The sequence below is a fragment of the Pleurodeles waltl genome, chromosome 3_1 (assembly GCF_031143425.1).
Source record: "Pleurodeles waltl isolate 20211129_DDA chromosome 3_1, aPleWal1.hap1.20221129, whole genome shotgun sequence".
Lineage (NCBI taxonomy): Eukaryota > Metazoa > Chordata > Amphibia > Caudata > Salamandridae > Pleurodeles > Pleurodeles waltl.
The window spans coordinates 1,986,964,475-1,986,980,761 of NC_090440.1; the positions used below are offsets into that span (position 1 = coordinate 1,986,964,475).

At 51.0% G+C, this 16,287-nt stretch overlaps 1 protein-coding gene across 1 annotated transcript in view; it reads right to left on the reverse strand.

The window, feature by feature from the left end:
* The window catches only part of TEX14 (testis expressed 14, intercellular bridge forming factor), a 1,009,455-nt gene that overhangs the window by 276,762 nt on the left and 716,406 nt on the right, over positions 1–16,287 (reverse strand). Inside the window, exon 12 of the mRNA XM_069221587.1 lies at positions 6,330–6,478. Coding sequence (XP_069077688.1) covers positions 6,330–6,478 — 149 coding nt within the window. The remainder of the gene's footprint in view (positions 1–6,329; positions 6,479–16,287) is intronic.

Below are 16,287 nucleotides of genomic sequence, written 5' to 3' on the forward strand. Positions count from 1 at the left end.
GTTTGGATGAGCTTCTCTTGGGTGTTGAGGTGTGTGCAGGCTGGTCTGATGGTGTGGTTGGGACAGGCAGAGGAACAGGAGACTGGGAGGAGGGAGTTAGTAGAGGGAGGCAGGAGACAGGGACAATGGCTGCCGTCAGTGCTGAGGCCAGAGCCTGGAACGATCGCTGATGGGCAGCCTGACCCGAATGAATGCCCTCCAGGTACGCATTGCTGCGATGAACCTCCCTCTCCACCCCCTGGATGGCATTCAAAAGGGTAGTCTGCCCAACAATGAGCGTCCTCATGAGGTCAATGAGCTCCGCACTGAGGGCAGCGGGGTAACAGGGGCAGGGCCTGAGGTGCCTGGGGCGAAGGGGATGCCCGGCTTCCTGGCAGAGCGGGCACGGGGCGAACGCTGAGGGGCTGCTGGGAGGGCGGAGATGGTGCGCTGGGTGGCGGCTGTACCTGTAATGGCGGGGGGCACGGATGGTGCCACCCCCGCAAGGGAGCTCCCTTCCGAGGACGTGTCCGTGTCGCTGCAGGGTCCAGTCGTCCCCGTTGTGGAGCTCCCCTCGCCCTCCGTCTCACTGGTCCAGTCAGACTCTGTGGCATGGCCCTCCTGGGCCATGTGAGATGCAGCTCCCTCCTGCCCCGATGCCACTTCTCCTCCGCCTGATGATGCTGATGCACACAAGCACAGAAAGACAAACAAAAAGGGGGGGGGAGAGAGAAATAAAGGGATATTGAGTACATGGATCTCCGGTACAGTTAGCGGACATGACAGACACAGATGCCCCCTGCACTAAGTTGCGCACTTGGGGTCCGCTACGCATTCCGTGGAACATGCCCTACACGCCTAGAGTTGACAACTGCACCCATGGATGACACGGCCCAGGGATGGCTGTACTGACACACTACTGAGGGTGGTGGCTGGGGACACAGGGGCTTACGGGGGTGCCCAGCCTACAGATATCGCCCTGGCCTAGGGGGACCCACAGCCCTCCTCCCCCACCCAGACACCTCCACTGCGCGACAACAGAGTAGAAAATGCTTTGAACTCACCCCCTTGTGTCTGCTGTGCTGCCCTCACGCGCCCATCCAAATCAGGGTAGGCCACCGCCAGGATCCGGAACATCAGGGGGGTCAGTTGACGGCAGGCACCCCGCCTACGTTGGGAGGCCATCCCCAGCAGAGACTCAGCGGTCTTCTTGGTCCCGCGGCGGATGTCCTCCCACCTCTTGCGGCAGTGGGTGCCCCGTCGATGGTGGACCCCCAGGGTCCGGACTTCCTTGGCGATGGCACGCCAAATCCCGATCTTCTCATGGGCGCGGACCTATGTGACACGTGCAGGGAGGGAGAAATACCACGTTCAAGTTTGTCTGCATTTTCGTTGCCAGTGGCCCAACGCCCCCCATCCCCGCCAGGCCCCCCGCCATGCCCCCCGCCAGCCCCAACATGCCCCCCATCCCCGCCAGGCCCCCGCCATGCCCCCCGCCAGCCCCAACATGCCCCCCATCCCCGCCAGGCCCCCCGCCATGCCCCCCGCCAGGCCCAACATGCCCCCCATCCCCGCCAGGCCCCCTGCCATGCCCCCCGCCAGCCCCAACATGCCCCCCATCCCCGCCAGGCCCCCTGCCATGCCCCCCGCCAGCCCCAACATGCCCCCCATCCCCGCCAGGCCCCCCGCCATGCCCCCCGCCAGGCCCAACATGCCCCCCATCCCCGCCAGGCCCCCCGCCATGCCCCCCGCCAGGCCCAACATGCCCCCCCATCCCCGCCAGGCCCCCCGCCAGGCCCCCAAGCCAGCCAGTGGCCCCAAATCCATATTGAATTAAACTCACTTGTTGGTCTGGAGGACCGTAGAGTAGCGCATACTGGGGGAGGACCCCATCCACAAGTTCCTCCAACTCCTCTCCAGTGAAGGCAGGGGCCCTTTCCCCAGTCGCAGCAGCCATTGTCCCTTCCAGACCGAGGTCACAGCAACACTTGCAGTATAGGTCCTCTCCTGTGAAAGTTCAAGACGCAAGTGGATAAGTAGATAGAAAATGGCGGTCACGTCCGCGGCGGTGCGTACCGCCACCGCCGGCGCCCTTCGCCATTGGCTCCTGAAACCCATAGGCTTCAATGTTAACCAATGCGGCTTCGCGCCGCGGTCTTCGACCGCTGACCGCCGCGGTGTGCCACGCCAGCGCATTGACCTCACATCCCATTGTCACACTTCACAGGTCAGGCAGCCGCCATTTCGAGGGTCCACATGGCTCAATTTCAACTGCGTCACACAGGCCTAGGCCTTGCATAGCCACTCAGACACGCCATTCACTGCATAGAGAATCGTTTACTGTGCTAGCTGTGAGTACGTACCTGTGGGTTGCTTGACTGTGTGCTCCATGTTGTCCTTCCTAGGCACCGTCCGCTGGGTTTGGCGAGGAGACGGCTGAATCCTCGCGTGTACCGACCGCTGGTGGACCTGTCGACAATGGAAGAACGCCACATTATCCTGACCTACCGTCTTGACCGTGCCACTATACATGAACTGTGTGCCCAGCTGGAGCCCGACCTGATGTCCCCCATCCGCCAACCCACAGGGATTCCCCCTCTGGTGCAGGTCCTGTCAGTACTCCATTTCTTGGCAAGTGGGTCATTTCAGACAACAGTGGGAATTGCTTCTGGGATGTCTCAGCCCATGTTTTCGAAGGTGTTATCCAGAGTGTTGTCTGCCCTGATGAAATACGTGAGGAGCTACATCATTTTCCCTGAGGTGGGCGAATTGGCTACAGTGAAGGGTGATTTCTACACCCTTGGACATATTCCCAACGTCATTGGTGCCATTGATGGGACCCATGTGGCTTTGGTTCCCCCAAGAGACAGGGAGCAGGTGTACAGGAACAGAAAGAGTTACCATTCCATGAACATCCAGGTGGTGTGTTTGGCTGACCAGTACATCTCGCATGTAAATGCCAAATTCCCAGGGTCAGTGCATGACGCCTACATCCTGAGGAATAGCAGCATCCCTTACGTGATGGAACAGCTAGAGAGACACCGTGTATGGCTATTGGGGGACTCTGGGTACCCCAACCTGTCGTGGCTACTGACCCCAGTAAGGAATCCCCGGACCAGGGCAGAGGAACGGTACAATGAGGCCCATGGGCGTACTAGGAGGGTGATCGAACGCACCTTTGGCCTCCTAAAGGCCAGGTTTAGGTGCCTGCATATGACAGGTGGATCCCTAATGTACTCACCTAAGAAGGTGTGTCACATCATCGTGGCCTGCTGCATGCTTCACAACCTGGCTTTGCGCCGCCAGGTGCCTTTCCTGCAGGAGGATGGTCGAGACGGAGGTGTTGTGGCAGCGGTGGAACCTGTGGAGAGTGACGAGGAGGAAGACGACGGGGCTGAAACAGACAACAGGGACAGAATCATTGAACAGTACTTCCAATAGGACACAGGTAACAATTCAAAGATAATTTAGTAAATCTGAACTACTCTCCTGCATCTCTGCTGCCTGTCTATTTGCCCCAGTGTATGATGACTGAGTTGTGGCTTTTCCCTCCCTATTTCAGATCTGGGGTCCCCACTACGAGTCCTGTGCTTCGTTTCCCCATGGACTACAGCTTTGTGGCAGCTGTTTGTTGACTTCACTATGTACAAGGACATATTTGCACTGTCATGTCAATTACAATATTTTGAAATCACAGCCAGACTCCAGATAGTTTTGTGCAAAATAGGTGTTTATTTCAGTGCTCAAAATGGGATGGGTGGTTTCAAGTGGGTGGGGGCTATGGTGAAGGAATGTCCATGGCAGAGTCCAGAGTAACAGTCACACAGGTGCATTGTCCAGAGGCCTGTGGAGAGATGGAGCATGGGCAGTTCAAGGATGGACAGGGTGACAATGTGGGACAGTGGGATGACATCAGGTGGTATCCTTTGCTGGCGGGGGTCTTGACATCCTACTCTGTCTTCTTGCGAGATCTCAGGGCCCTCTTGCGGGGTGGTTCTTCTCCTGCAGGAGGTGGGGGTCTGGTGGGCTGCTGTTGTGCGGGGGCCTCCTGTCCACTAGCGCCGGCGGAGGTGGTTGGCTGTTCTTGGTCCAGGCTAGTGGCAGGGGCCCTTTGTTGTTGTTGAGTGTCCGTCCTGGTGTTGATGAGGTCCTGCAGCAGCCCTACCATGGTAACCAGGGTGGAGGTGAGGGCTCTGATGTCCTCCCTGTACCCCCGATAGTGTTCCTCCTGCAGTACCTGGATCTCCTGGAACCGGGCCAGTACCGTCGCCATCGTCTCCTGGGAGCGGTTGTATGCTCCCATGATGGTGGTGAGGGCCTCGTGGAGAGTGGGTTCCCTGGGCCCGTCCCCCCCCTGTCGCACAGCTGCCCTCCGAGTTGCCCTGTTTCCCTGGGCCTCTGCCCCCTGGCCGGTGTGCCCACTACCACTGCCCCCAGGTCCCTGTTGTTGTTGGGGTGGTGGGTTATCCTGGGTGCCCTGTAGTGGTAGACACACCGCAGATTGACGCGCCCTGGAGACAGAGGCATGGGCCCGCTGGGTGGGAGCTGTGCTGGTGTTCCCAGAGGGGTTTGGGTCTGTAGTGGCCTGTGCCTGTGTGAGGGGAACCGACTGTCCAGAGGTCCCCGATGGTCCGGGCTGGTCATCAGTGTCCAGGTCGACAGAGCTGCTGTCATCGCTGACGGCCTCTTGGGTGGGGGGTGTGGAGAATTCTGGGCCCTCCGCGGCGGTGTGTTGACGGTCGGGTCCTGCAGGGGTATAGAGGTATGGTTATAGTTTCAATGTGTGGCATATGGGTGTATCTGTGGGTTCCCGTGTCCCCAAGTGCTGGCATTCGTGTGTGGGGGCTTTGGTGAGGGTGGCTTGTGGGGGGGATGTGTATATGCATTGGGCATGCTTTGGTGATGGGTGTCCATGCTTAGTGGACGCATGCAGGCCTAGGTTTTGGGATGTGTGGGTTGTGATGGTGAGACATTGGCAGGGAATAGGTGTGCTGGGGGTGGGGGTGAGGATGGTGGTGGGGGTGAGGATGGTGGTGGGGGTGAGGGTGGGGGTGGGGGTGAGGGTGGGGTTCGAGGATGGGGGTGAGGGTTGGGGTATGATTTGGCATGCAGGTGGGGGGGAAGCAGTAGTGAAGCTTCAACTTACCAGTATCCATTCCTCCGCCGACTCCTGCGAGGCCGTCAGGATGCAGGATGTTCAAGACTTCCTCCTCCCATGTTGTAAATTGTGGGGGTTGAGGTGGGTGTCCTCCGCCAGTCTTCTGCACGGCGATGTTGTGCCTGGATACCATGGAACGCACCTTCCCCCGTAGGTCGTTCCATCGCTTCCTGATGTCTTCCCGATTTCTGGGGTGCTGTCCCACAGCGTTGACCCTGTCGACAATCCTCTGCCATAGCTCCGTCCTCCGGGCAATGCTGGTGTATTGGATCTGTGTGCCGAACAGCTGGGGCTCTACCCGAACGATTTCCTCCACCATGACCCTGAGTTCTTCGTCTGAGAAGCGGGGGTGTCTTTGGGGTGCCATGGGGTGGTGTGTATGATGTGTGGGGTGGAGTATGTGTAGTTAAGTGTGTTGAGTGTGGTGGTGTGTGTTGTTTTGTGTGTGGATATTGTGTGGGTGATGGTGTTGAGTGGCTGTGGCTGCTAGTTTGTGGATGGTGGTGTCTCGCTCTGGCCTTCTTTCTGAATTTTTGGTCGTAGGGGTTTGTGGGTGATGTGGGTGTGTGTTTTATATTGTATTGTGTGTGTGGGAGTGGTGTGTGTATGTGTATCAGGTGTGTGGAATTCAAATCGGCCAATGTGGCTGAGTTTTGTTTGTTTGTGTGTATTCTGACCGCGGCGGTGTGTCCCGCCAATGAAAAACCGCGTTTGAAAGACCGCCGCGTGGATTCGTGGGTCGTAATGGCATGGGCGTATTTCTGTTGGCGTGACGGTGGAGGTTTTGTCACCTCCACTTTTCCACCGACCGCTGGTCTGGCGGTCTGTTGTGGCTGTCGGATTTTCGGAGGTTTGGCTGCTGCGGGTCAGAATGACCGTGGCGGGTTTCCGCGACCGCGGCGGGATTATGGAGGATTTCTGACCGGCGGTAGGCGCCTTTTACCGCCGAGGTCAGAATGACCACCTTAGTAGCTATGTTGCTGCTTCTGCACTCTTTTTCACGTAAAACAGCACTGCAACTTTAGTTTGACTTTAGAAGCTGCGATGCACTACTTTATACTACATCTGGGCCGTAGTCTTTTAAGTCCCAAAAGGTAAAACACAGGTTGAAATTATCTGCACCAAGTATTATGCATTCTGATACAGCTGTAGGCAAGTTAAGGAAAAATATCTCAGTTACTCTAACAATTACCTGTCAAGATCTCCTGCATGATAACACAAAAGCTGTAAATATCCGACTTGACTGTGCCAATCCTTCCTAATACCACTTCAGGTGCTGTCCAGTTATAAAGTTGTGATGGGATTGGATAAGAGAAGTGATTGTGTGCTCCTCCATCTTTGCTGTAAAACATGACAGTGAATTATGGTAACACCAGGAAAGTCCATTTTACAAGTAAAACAATTAGTAAATCACCAAAAAACAAAACATCATAAATTAACACACCTGAGAAGTGTGTTGAAGACCATAAAAAACAAAATTGTACAAAAATAACCTTCAACAGCTACATCTTGCAATTTCACATGACAAAGAAAGAAATATGAGACTAGCACAAACTTGGCCCAAACAGACTGCAGTGCCTTACATAAGCACCAACCATGGGTACCACACCCTCCATACAAAATAAAGGCGGTAAGGGCTTAAAATAAAACCTCATAGGAAATAATGGTAAATTAAATTAAATTATTTACATTAGTTAAAAAATAAACATATATATCTAAACTAATGTTAGAAAATATATAAAAATAGAACATAGTATTTAAATATAAAATATTTTAATAACCTATTTAAAAAAAACAAATAATGCAACAATATTTATATTACAACCAATTACATAAATTCGACATACTTCTATCAATCAATTTTAATAATCAGTGATGCACATGAAAATATCTGTATTTCTTTAAGAAGGACAAAACATTAGCAATCCTAAATTTCAGAAAAATAATTGTAATTTAGTTTATTATATTTCAATTAATTCAAGTTTAAATTAACAAAATAATAGTGATATAGCACATTTTTCGTTCTACATTTAAAGTGAATATATAAAATGAATTTACTTTAATATCTGACAAAAAATATGCATTTATAATATTTATTTTCGAGTGAAACACGTTTTTTTAAATTTCACTTGTACTCTTAATATGGGGAGACTTCACAGTAGGACTGGAGCTCTCCGAATGATAAAGTACAAGGAAAAATAAAAAGTTTATTTAACTCAAACATAAATATTAAAAATATATTATGTTAGAAATGAATGCAAAATCATTTAATACATTTACATTTAATATAGAGCAAAATAAAAAAAGCTACGGATCTTATTAATTATTAGATTAAAACTTCAATTAAAATATAAATATTAATTTGAACTGAGAGTGTTGCAGTACCAGTGGTGGGCCATGTGTAGTGGTGGACTTGCTACTGTTTTTTAAAGTTTTTTTTTCTTTTCAGTAGAAACTTGCACTCGGCGTTTGTGAATACCAAAATGTAGTAACCGTGAAGAAAGGTGTGAGCTACCTTTGTAAATCTGTAAATCAGGCCCTTTGTTTTCATCTACCAACAGCTTAAATGCCTGCCTGAGACGTGGTGGAGTGAAGTGGAGCTGAGTGGTATGTAGAACCTGCCTCTGACACTTTTTGCTAACATAGTCTGCCTTCTGTTGAATACTATTGCTACGGAGAGGTCAACAGCATAACTGTAACAGTCAGTGACAGTGCAGGGTGTATGGTATCACATGTAGGGTAAGACTGTCAAGAGTCTTACTCTACATATGTATGTATGTATGTCATCTGTGGGGGTGTTGGTAAGGAAGCCTTGATGGCAGACGTGTCTTAGCCGAGCTCCTCAGTCGGTGCTTCAACAATTCAGCATCATCCTATCAGGACTGCTGCCTTTGCCTGAGGAGGAGGCTGCTGAATACGCCCGGTAATGGACGGGCAGGAGAGCCCCCTGTAGAGCAGAGGAACCACTAAGCGAAAGGCCAAGATCATTGAGTGGTGTGACTTGGGCCATCCGGCAACACCAGCCCATCAGTCTTTCGGCTATGCACGATGCCTAGGAATGCCCATGCTGTGGTAAGTTAGCCCTCTTCTCCTTCCAACACCTGTATTCCATATGATGACGTTTTCACTAAAACTGCTGTAGCCCAAACCTTGTGACATGCAGTGGGGAAAGATCTTCAGACCACTGAGCGAAGCTGATTACGCCTAGACAGGTGCCTTATATACTTCTTCCACTCCCCTCAGTTGACAGATGCAAGTGGGGGCAAACTCGCAGACTGCAGGGATTTAATACTTTAAAATTGCCCTATTCCTCACTCCTTTGCTGATTCCCGCGTGACCCTCTGGCCGAGCAGTGGCCTGTGTTGTTCAGGAGGCAAGGACTGAACAGTACTCTATTCAGCCCTCCTGAGCAGAGTAAGAATGTACCTTATGTAGTCCTGGTGGTGGGGAGAGAGTCATGAGCATGCCAGGAGTGGCTGCTGTCAGTGAAAAGTAGTGGGACAGCACGGGGACAATAACAAAAAAATACATAAAAGATAACTTACCTGCTGCCTCAGTGCTCTAGTGCTCCTCTGCTGTTGGAGCACAGGCTCCCAGACTACCCTACACCAATCCAGACACTGCTGTCATGCTGATAATACTATTAGCCAGCATGAGAGAAGTGCCGGAATTGCCTTGAGTGGGCTGGTTTTGCACTCTTGTGAGACGGTAGCCTCTTTCTACCCCCACTTTTAGCCTGTTTGTGAGTATATGTCACTGGGATCCTGCTAGCCAGGACCCCAGTGCTCATAGTGAAAACCCTATTCGTCAGTGTGTCTTATCTGTCTCACTGGGATCCTGCTAGCCAGGACCCCAGTGCTCATAGTTTCTGAATGTGTATACCTGTGTAGTGCCTAACTGTGTCACTAAGGCTCTGCTAATCAGAAACTCAGTGCTTATGCTCTCTCTTTTACTTTAAATTGGTCACTATAGGCTAGTGACCACTTTTACCAATTTCTATTGGCATACTGGAAAACCCTTATAATTCCCTAGTATATGGTACCTAGGTACCCAGGGTATTGGGGTTCCAGGAGATACCTATGGGCTGCAGCATTTCTTTTACCACCCATAGGGAGCTCAGACAAACCTTTACACAGGACTGCCACTACAGCCTGAGTGAAATAATGCACACATTATTTCACAGCCATTTTCACTGCACTTAAGTAACTAATAAGTCACCTATATGTCTAACCTTCACTTGCTGAAGGTTAGGTGCAAAGTTACTAAGTGTGAGCGCACCCTTGCACTAGCAAAGGTGCCCCCACATAATTCAGGGCAATTTCCCTGGACTTTGTGAGTGCGCGGACACCATTACAGGTGTGCACTACATATAGGCAATACCTATATGTAGCTTCACAATGGTAACTCCGAATATGGTCATGTAACATGTCTCAGGTCATGGAATTGTCCCCCCCATTCCAAATCTGGTATTGGGGTGCCCATCCCATGCATCCCCAGGGCTCCACTGTGGACTCCGGGTACTGCCAAACCAGCTCTCTGGGGTTTTCTCTGCAGCTACCGCTGCTGCCACCCCACAGACAGGGTTCTTCCCTCCTGGGGTCTGGGCAGCCCAGTCCCAGGAAGGCAGAACAAAGAATTTCCTCTGAGAGAGGGTGTTACACCCTCTCCCTTTGGAAATAGGTGTTAAGAGCTGGGGAGAGGTAGCCTCTCCCAGCCTCTGGAAATGCTTTGAATGGCACAAATGGTGCCCTCCTTGCATAAGCCAGTCTACACCGGTTCAGGGAACCCCCAGTCCCTGCTCTGGCGCAAAACTGGGCAAAGGAAAGGGGAGTCACCACTCCCCTGTCCATCACCACCCAGGGGTAGTGCCCAGAGCTACTCCAGTGTGTCCTAGACCTCTGCCATCTTGTTTCCAGAGGTGTGAGGGCACTCTGGAGGCCTCTGAGTGGCCAGTGCCAGCAGGTGATGTCAGAGACCCCTCCTGATAGGTGCTTACCTGACTAGGTGGCCAATCCTCCTCTGAGGGCTATTTGGGGTCTCTCCTGTGGGCTTTTCCTCAGATAACGACTTGCAAGAATTCACCAGAGTTCCTCTACACCTCTCTCTTCGACTTCTGCCAAGGATCGACCGCTGACTGCTCCAGGACGCCTGCAAAACTGCAACAAACTAGCAAGAAGACTCCCAGCGTTATTGTAGCTTCTAATCCTGCCGGCTTTCTTGACTGTTTCCTGGTGGTGCATGCTTTGGGGGCTGCATGCCTTTATCCTGCACTGGAAGCCACGAAGAAATCTCCAGTGGGTCGACAGAATCTTCCCCCTGCTTCAGCAGGCACCAAGCTTCAGCAGACACCAAACTTCAGCATCACCGGTACTCTGGGACCCCTCTTATCCTGATGAGCGTGGCCCCTGGAACACAGGTAGTGGACCCAAGTGACCCAGACTCTCCAGTGGTCCAACTGTCCAAATTTGGAGGAGGGAAGTCCTTGCCAGCCCTCTCCAGACCGTAATCCTGTGCACTGTGTGAACTGCAGCTGCTAGGGCTTCTGTGCACATTTCCACAAAATTCTTCAAGCACAGCCAAGCCTAGGTCCCCAGCACTCTGTCCTGCGATGCAATGCTCCCTGAGTTGATCTCCGGCTTAGTGGGACCTTCTTTTGCAGTGTTGAGACGACCGCCGTGTTCAGACTTCTTAAACCCGTGTTTAAGTACTTCTGCAGGTGCTACCTTCTTGTGCGTGGGCTCTCTATGTTGCTGAGGGCCCCCTCTGTCTCCTCTCCCAAGGGGCGACATCCTGGTCCTTCCTGGGCCCAGGCAGTACCCTTTTTCTTCAACCGCAACTCTTGCAGCTAGCAAGGCTTGTTTGGGATCTTTTGCCAAAGAAACAACTCTGCATCCTCCAGCACTCCATGAGACATCTTCTGCACGAAGGAGAAGTTCCTAGCACCTTCCGTTGTTGCAGAATCTTCAGCTTCTTCCATCCGGAGGCAGCCATTTTACACCTTCATCCAGGGTTTAGTGGGCTCCTGCCCCCCCGACACTTTCGCGACTCTTGGACTTGGTCCCCTTCCTTTACAGGTCCTCATGTCCAGGAATCCGTCTTCAGTGTTTTGCAATCTGTTGTGGTCTCTGCAAAATCCTCTATCACGACTCTAGTGTGTTTCTGGGGAAATAGTAGTACTTTACACCTACTTTCCAGGGTCTTGGGTTGGGGTATCTTGGACACCCTCTGTGTTTTCTTACACTCCCAGCGACCCTCTACACACTACACTAGCCTAGAGGCCCATTCGTGGTTCGCATTCCACTTTCTTAGTATATGGTGTGTGTTGCCCCTAGGCCTATTGCATCCTATTGTATTCTACAGTGTTTGCACTACTTTCTGACTGTTTTACTTACCTGATTTTGGTTTGTGTGTATATTTTTTGTATTTTACTTACCTCCTAAGGGAGTATATCCTCTGAGATATTTTTGGCACAATGTCACTAAAATAAGGTACCTTTATTTTTAGTAACCCTGAGTATTGTGTTTCTTGTAATATAGTACCTATATGATATAAGTGGTATAGTAGAAGCTTTGCATGTCTCCTAGTTCAGACTAAGCTGCTCTGCTATGGCTACCTCTATCAGCCTAAGCTGCTAGAACACTTCTAATCTACTAATAAGGGATAACTGGACCTGGCACATGGTGTAAGTACCATCAGGTACCCACTATAAGCCAGGCCAGCCTCCTACACTCCCACAGGGACTGTGGGCCCCCAGCCTGTTCCTGCTGTTCTCCACCCGACTGTGTAACACCGCTCGGGTTCGAAAAATCTAAGGCCCATATTTATACTCTGTTTGCGCGGGATTTGCATCATTTGTTTTGCTGCAAATTCTGCACAAACCTTACTCCATATTTATATTTTGGCGCTAGACACGTCTAGCACCAAAGTGGAGTTTGAGTCATTTTTTGTACGTGAAAACCTACCTTGCGCTAATGACATGCAGGGTAGGCGTTCCCGTGCAAAAAATTACTTTAAGGCAAGTGTGCCTTATTTATCCTCAGGTGCCAAAATGACGCACATGAGGAGGCGGGCCTTAAAACACGGCGTCCAGCTGGATTTGTGCCGTTTTTTAATGCCTGTGTCAGGGCAGGTGTTAAGGGACCTGTGGGCTCATTTCCATGGTGGGAGACCATGGAAGCAGTCCACAGGTGCGCGGCCCTGCACCCAGGGACACCCAGTGCCGCCCTCGCCCACCCCTGAAGGACACCCATGGATGGGGGGACCCATCCATGGTGAGTGCAGGTAAGTATAATTTTTTTTTTTAATTAAGTGGCATGGGGGGCCTAACTTGGGCCCCCCTACATGCCACTGTGCCCAATGGCCATGCCCAGGGAACAGAAGTACCCTGGGCATGGCCATTGGGCAGGGGGGCATGACTCCTGTCTTTGCTAAGACAGGAGTCATTTCCATGGGGGTTGTGCATCAAAAAATGGCACTAGTCAGATTAGAGCCAATATTTTTTTACTCCAACCTGACTTGTACCATTCTTTGGCGCACAACCCTCAGTCTTCCCTTTGCCTCCGCTGCCCAGTTACCGTCATTTATTTTGACGCTAACCAGGCCGCAGCGCCGGCTAATGTCATTCCACAAATAAGGCGCCAGGCTAGCGTGTTGGAATGGCGTTAGCCGGCGGTAAACTTTTTTACGCAAATCTGCGTGAGTGCTGCTTTGCGACAACAAGTATAAATATGGGCCTAAGTGTGCATGTCGGTTTGGCTGTCCTAACACAGCCAGCTAAACCGACATGCGCACTTGCAGTGCCCACCACTCCTCCTTCATGCTTGCTGCTGTCATCAAGATGGCCCACCATCAAGACTCGGCTCCATGATGAAAAATAAAATTATGATGAAATTCTTCTATTATCTTTTTATCTTTCATGTTTGCATCTGCTGGCTCTCAGCAGTGGGGCAATGCTCCTCCGTCCTAATGGAGGAGCTGTCACTGGAGCATGCTGAATGTGCCCATGACAGCAGCGCTTGAAAGACAGCATAATTCACAAGGTAATATCCACTTCACTGTGCTGAAACAGTTGCAAACTTCTGAGTTCAGCTGCTCATGTGTTGTGGTGATCCCCAGCATTTCATCCTGCCATTTACCATGGCCCAGCCTTTGAGATGCGGGTAATGGATTAAATCCAGTGTCAGATGAACGAGTTACTTACCTTCGGTGGCGACTTTTCTGGTGGATACATTAGCTACCTGTGGATTCCTCACCTAATAAATACTCCCATTGCGCCAGCATTCGACGGAAATCTTCTTCCTAGCTTCTGCACGTCGAAGAGGACGTCACAATTGTCCACGCGACGCCGTCTGACGTCATACAGGCAATAAGAGGTCCTCGCCGACGTGCAGATGTCAGTACCAACATTTTTTTACGTGCCCGAGAATAATAGGCCATTGAGATAAAAGAACAAATAGCAATATTTAATGATATTCCAAATAAATACATCATCCTAAGAACTTAATTCATCCTTTTCCTCTTTTCTTTTTTTAAAACAAATGAATAAATATATGAACAATATATATATACATATAAACATTTATACAAAATATATACAAGTCCTCGAAACCAAGACGAGCACACTCAAGAACAACTTGGTTAGACCAGACAGGCAACGGGGAGGCAGGTGGGGCCGTTAGGAATCCACAGGTAGCTAATGTATCCACCAGAAAAGTCGCCACCGAAGGTAAGTAACTCGTTCTTCTGATGGATACAACTACCTGTGGATTCCTCACCTAATGAATAGAGTCCCAAAGCAGTACCGCACTCGGTGGTGGGTGCCTGAATGGTCAAACCAAGAAATCCTGCAGCACCGACCGTGCAAAATGGCCATCCCTTCTGACCTCAGAGTCCAAGCAGTAGTGCTTCGCAAAAGTGTGAAGGGATGACCAAGTTGGGGCCTTGCAGATGTCAACCACAGGAACACCTCTAGCCAAGGCCGAAGAGGCTGACTTAGCTCTGGTGGAATGGGCTCTTATACCATCAGGAGGTTCTTTCTTTGCTAACGAGTAACACATTTTAATGCAAAGAACAACCCACCTGGAGAGTGTTCTCTTGTGGACTGCCTTTCCTCTCCTCTTCCCCACGTACCCGATGAAGAGCTGATCCTCCAGCCTGAAATCCTTCGTTCTATCCATATAAAAGCTTAGCGCCCTCCTCGGATCTAAGCGGTGAAGTCTCTCTTCTTCCTCTGAAGGATGAGGCGGAGGATAAAACGTGGAAAGAGTAATCGTTTGGGCCATATGAAAGGGTGAAACAACCTTCGGTAGGAAAGCAGCCTTGGTCCTCAACACCACCTTATCCATCACAGACAGAGCTTGCAACTCACTCACCCTCCTTGCAGAAGTAATTGCAACCAGAAAAACCGTCTTTAGGACCAATAATCTTAAGGGACAAGAGTGCATGGGCTCAAAAGGGGACCCCATAAGGAAAGTTAGAACCAAGTTTAAATCCCATTGAGGCATAACGAAAGGGGTAGGAGGGAATTTATTAACAAGACCTTTCAAGAACCTAAGTACTATCGGGGATTTGAACAAAGAAGGCTGGTCTGGAAGGCAAAGAAAGGCTGAAAGGGCAGACAAGTACCCTTTAACCGTAGCCACTGCACAACCCTTCTGTGCTAGAGACAATGCAAAAGATAAAACATCTGACAAGTGAGCACGTAAGGGATCAATCTGCCTCTCTCCACACCAAACCACAAATTTAGACCACCTATTAGCGTAGATAGTTTTAGTGGAGTGTCGCCTGGTCGCTAAGATAACATCCACTACATCAGACGGGAGAGAGAAAGAACTCAGGTTGCCCCGTTCAATCTCCAGGCATGAAGGTGCAGGCTCTGGAGGTGGGGGTGTAAAACCTGCCCCTGCGACTGCAAGAGGAGGTCTGCCCTGAGAGGGAGACGGAGCGGAGGGCACAGAGGGAGTTGGAGAAGGTCCGTGTACCATACCCTCCTTGGCCAATCCGGAGCTATTAAGATGACTTGGGCCCGGTCTTGGTGTATCTTCCTCAAAATTTGAGGAATCAAAGGTATGGGGGGAAAAGCGTAAAGCAACTGGTCGCACCAGGTCATCTGAAACCCGTCCCCCAATGCTCCTTGTCCCGGATACTGGAGGCTGCAGAATAACGGGCAGTGCGAGTTCTCCCGAGTGGCAAACAGATCTATCCGAGGAAACCCCCACATCTGGAAGATTAGACGGACTTGATCCGGATGGAGGCGCCACTCGTGATTGGTCGAGAAATGGCGACTGAGACTGTCCGCACGTACGTTCAAGACTCTGGCCAGATGACTTGCTACCAAGCAAATCTGATGGTCCTTTGCCCAGGACCATAGCCTTAGAGCTTCTCTGCAGAGAAGGTACGACCCTACCCCTCCCTGTTTGTTTATATACCACATCGCTGTAGTATTGTTCGTCAGGACCTGAACCGACTGACCGCGATCGGATGGGAGGAAGGCCTTGAGAGCCAGACGTACAGCCCGTAACTCCAACAGTTTTATATGAAACATCTATTCTACTGGAGACCAAAGACCTTTGATCTCCAGGTCCCCCAGATGAGCTCCCCTCCCTAGAGTGGAAGCATCCGTTATTACTGTGGCCACAGGTGGAGCTTGCGAGAACGGCCTTCCTTGGGAAAGATTGCCGTCCGCGATCCACCATTTCACATCCGTGGCAGCATCTCTGGAGATCCTCACCGAGCCTTCGAGATCTCCTTTGTGTTGAGACCACTGCCTTCGGAGGCACCACTGAAGAGCCCTCGTGTGCCAGCGAGCATGTGTGACCAACAGTATGCAAGAAGCAAACAGACCGAGCAGACGTAGGACCTTGAGGACTGGAATAACCGCTCCAATTCGAAACATTGGAACCAACGCCTGAATGTCCTGAATCCGCTGAGGCGGAGGAAAGGCTCGATTCAATGTTGTATCCAGTACTGACCCTATGAACAGGAGGCGCTGTGAGGGCTCTAGGTGAGATTTGGGCACGTTCACCGAAAAACCCAGGTCGAACAACAACTGAGTGGGCGACTGAAGGTGCTGCAACACGAGCTCCGGAGACTTGGCTTTGATCAACTAGTCGTCCAGATAAGGAAATACTGCTATCCCCTTCCTTCTGAGC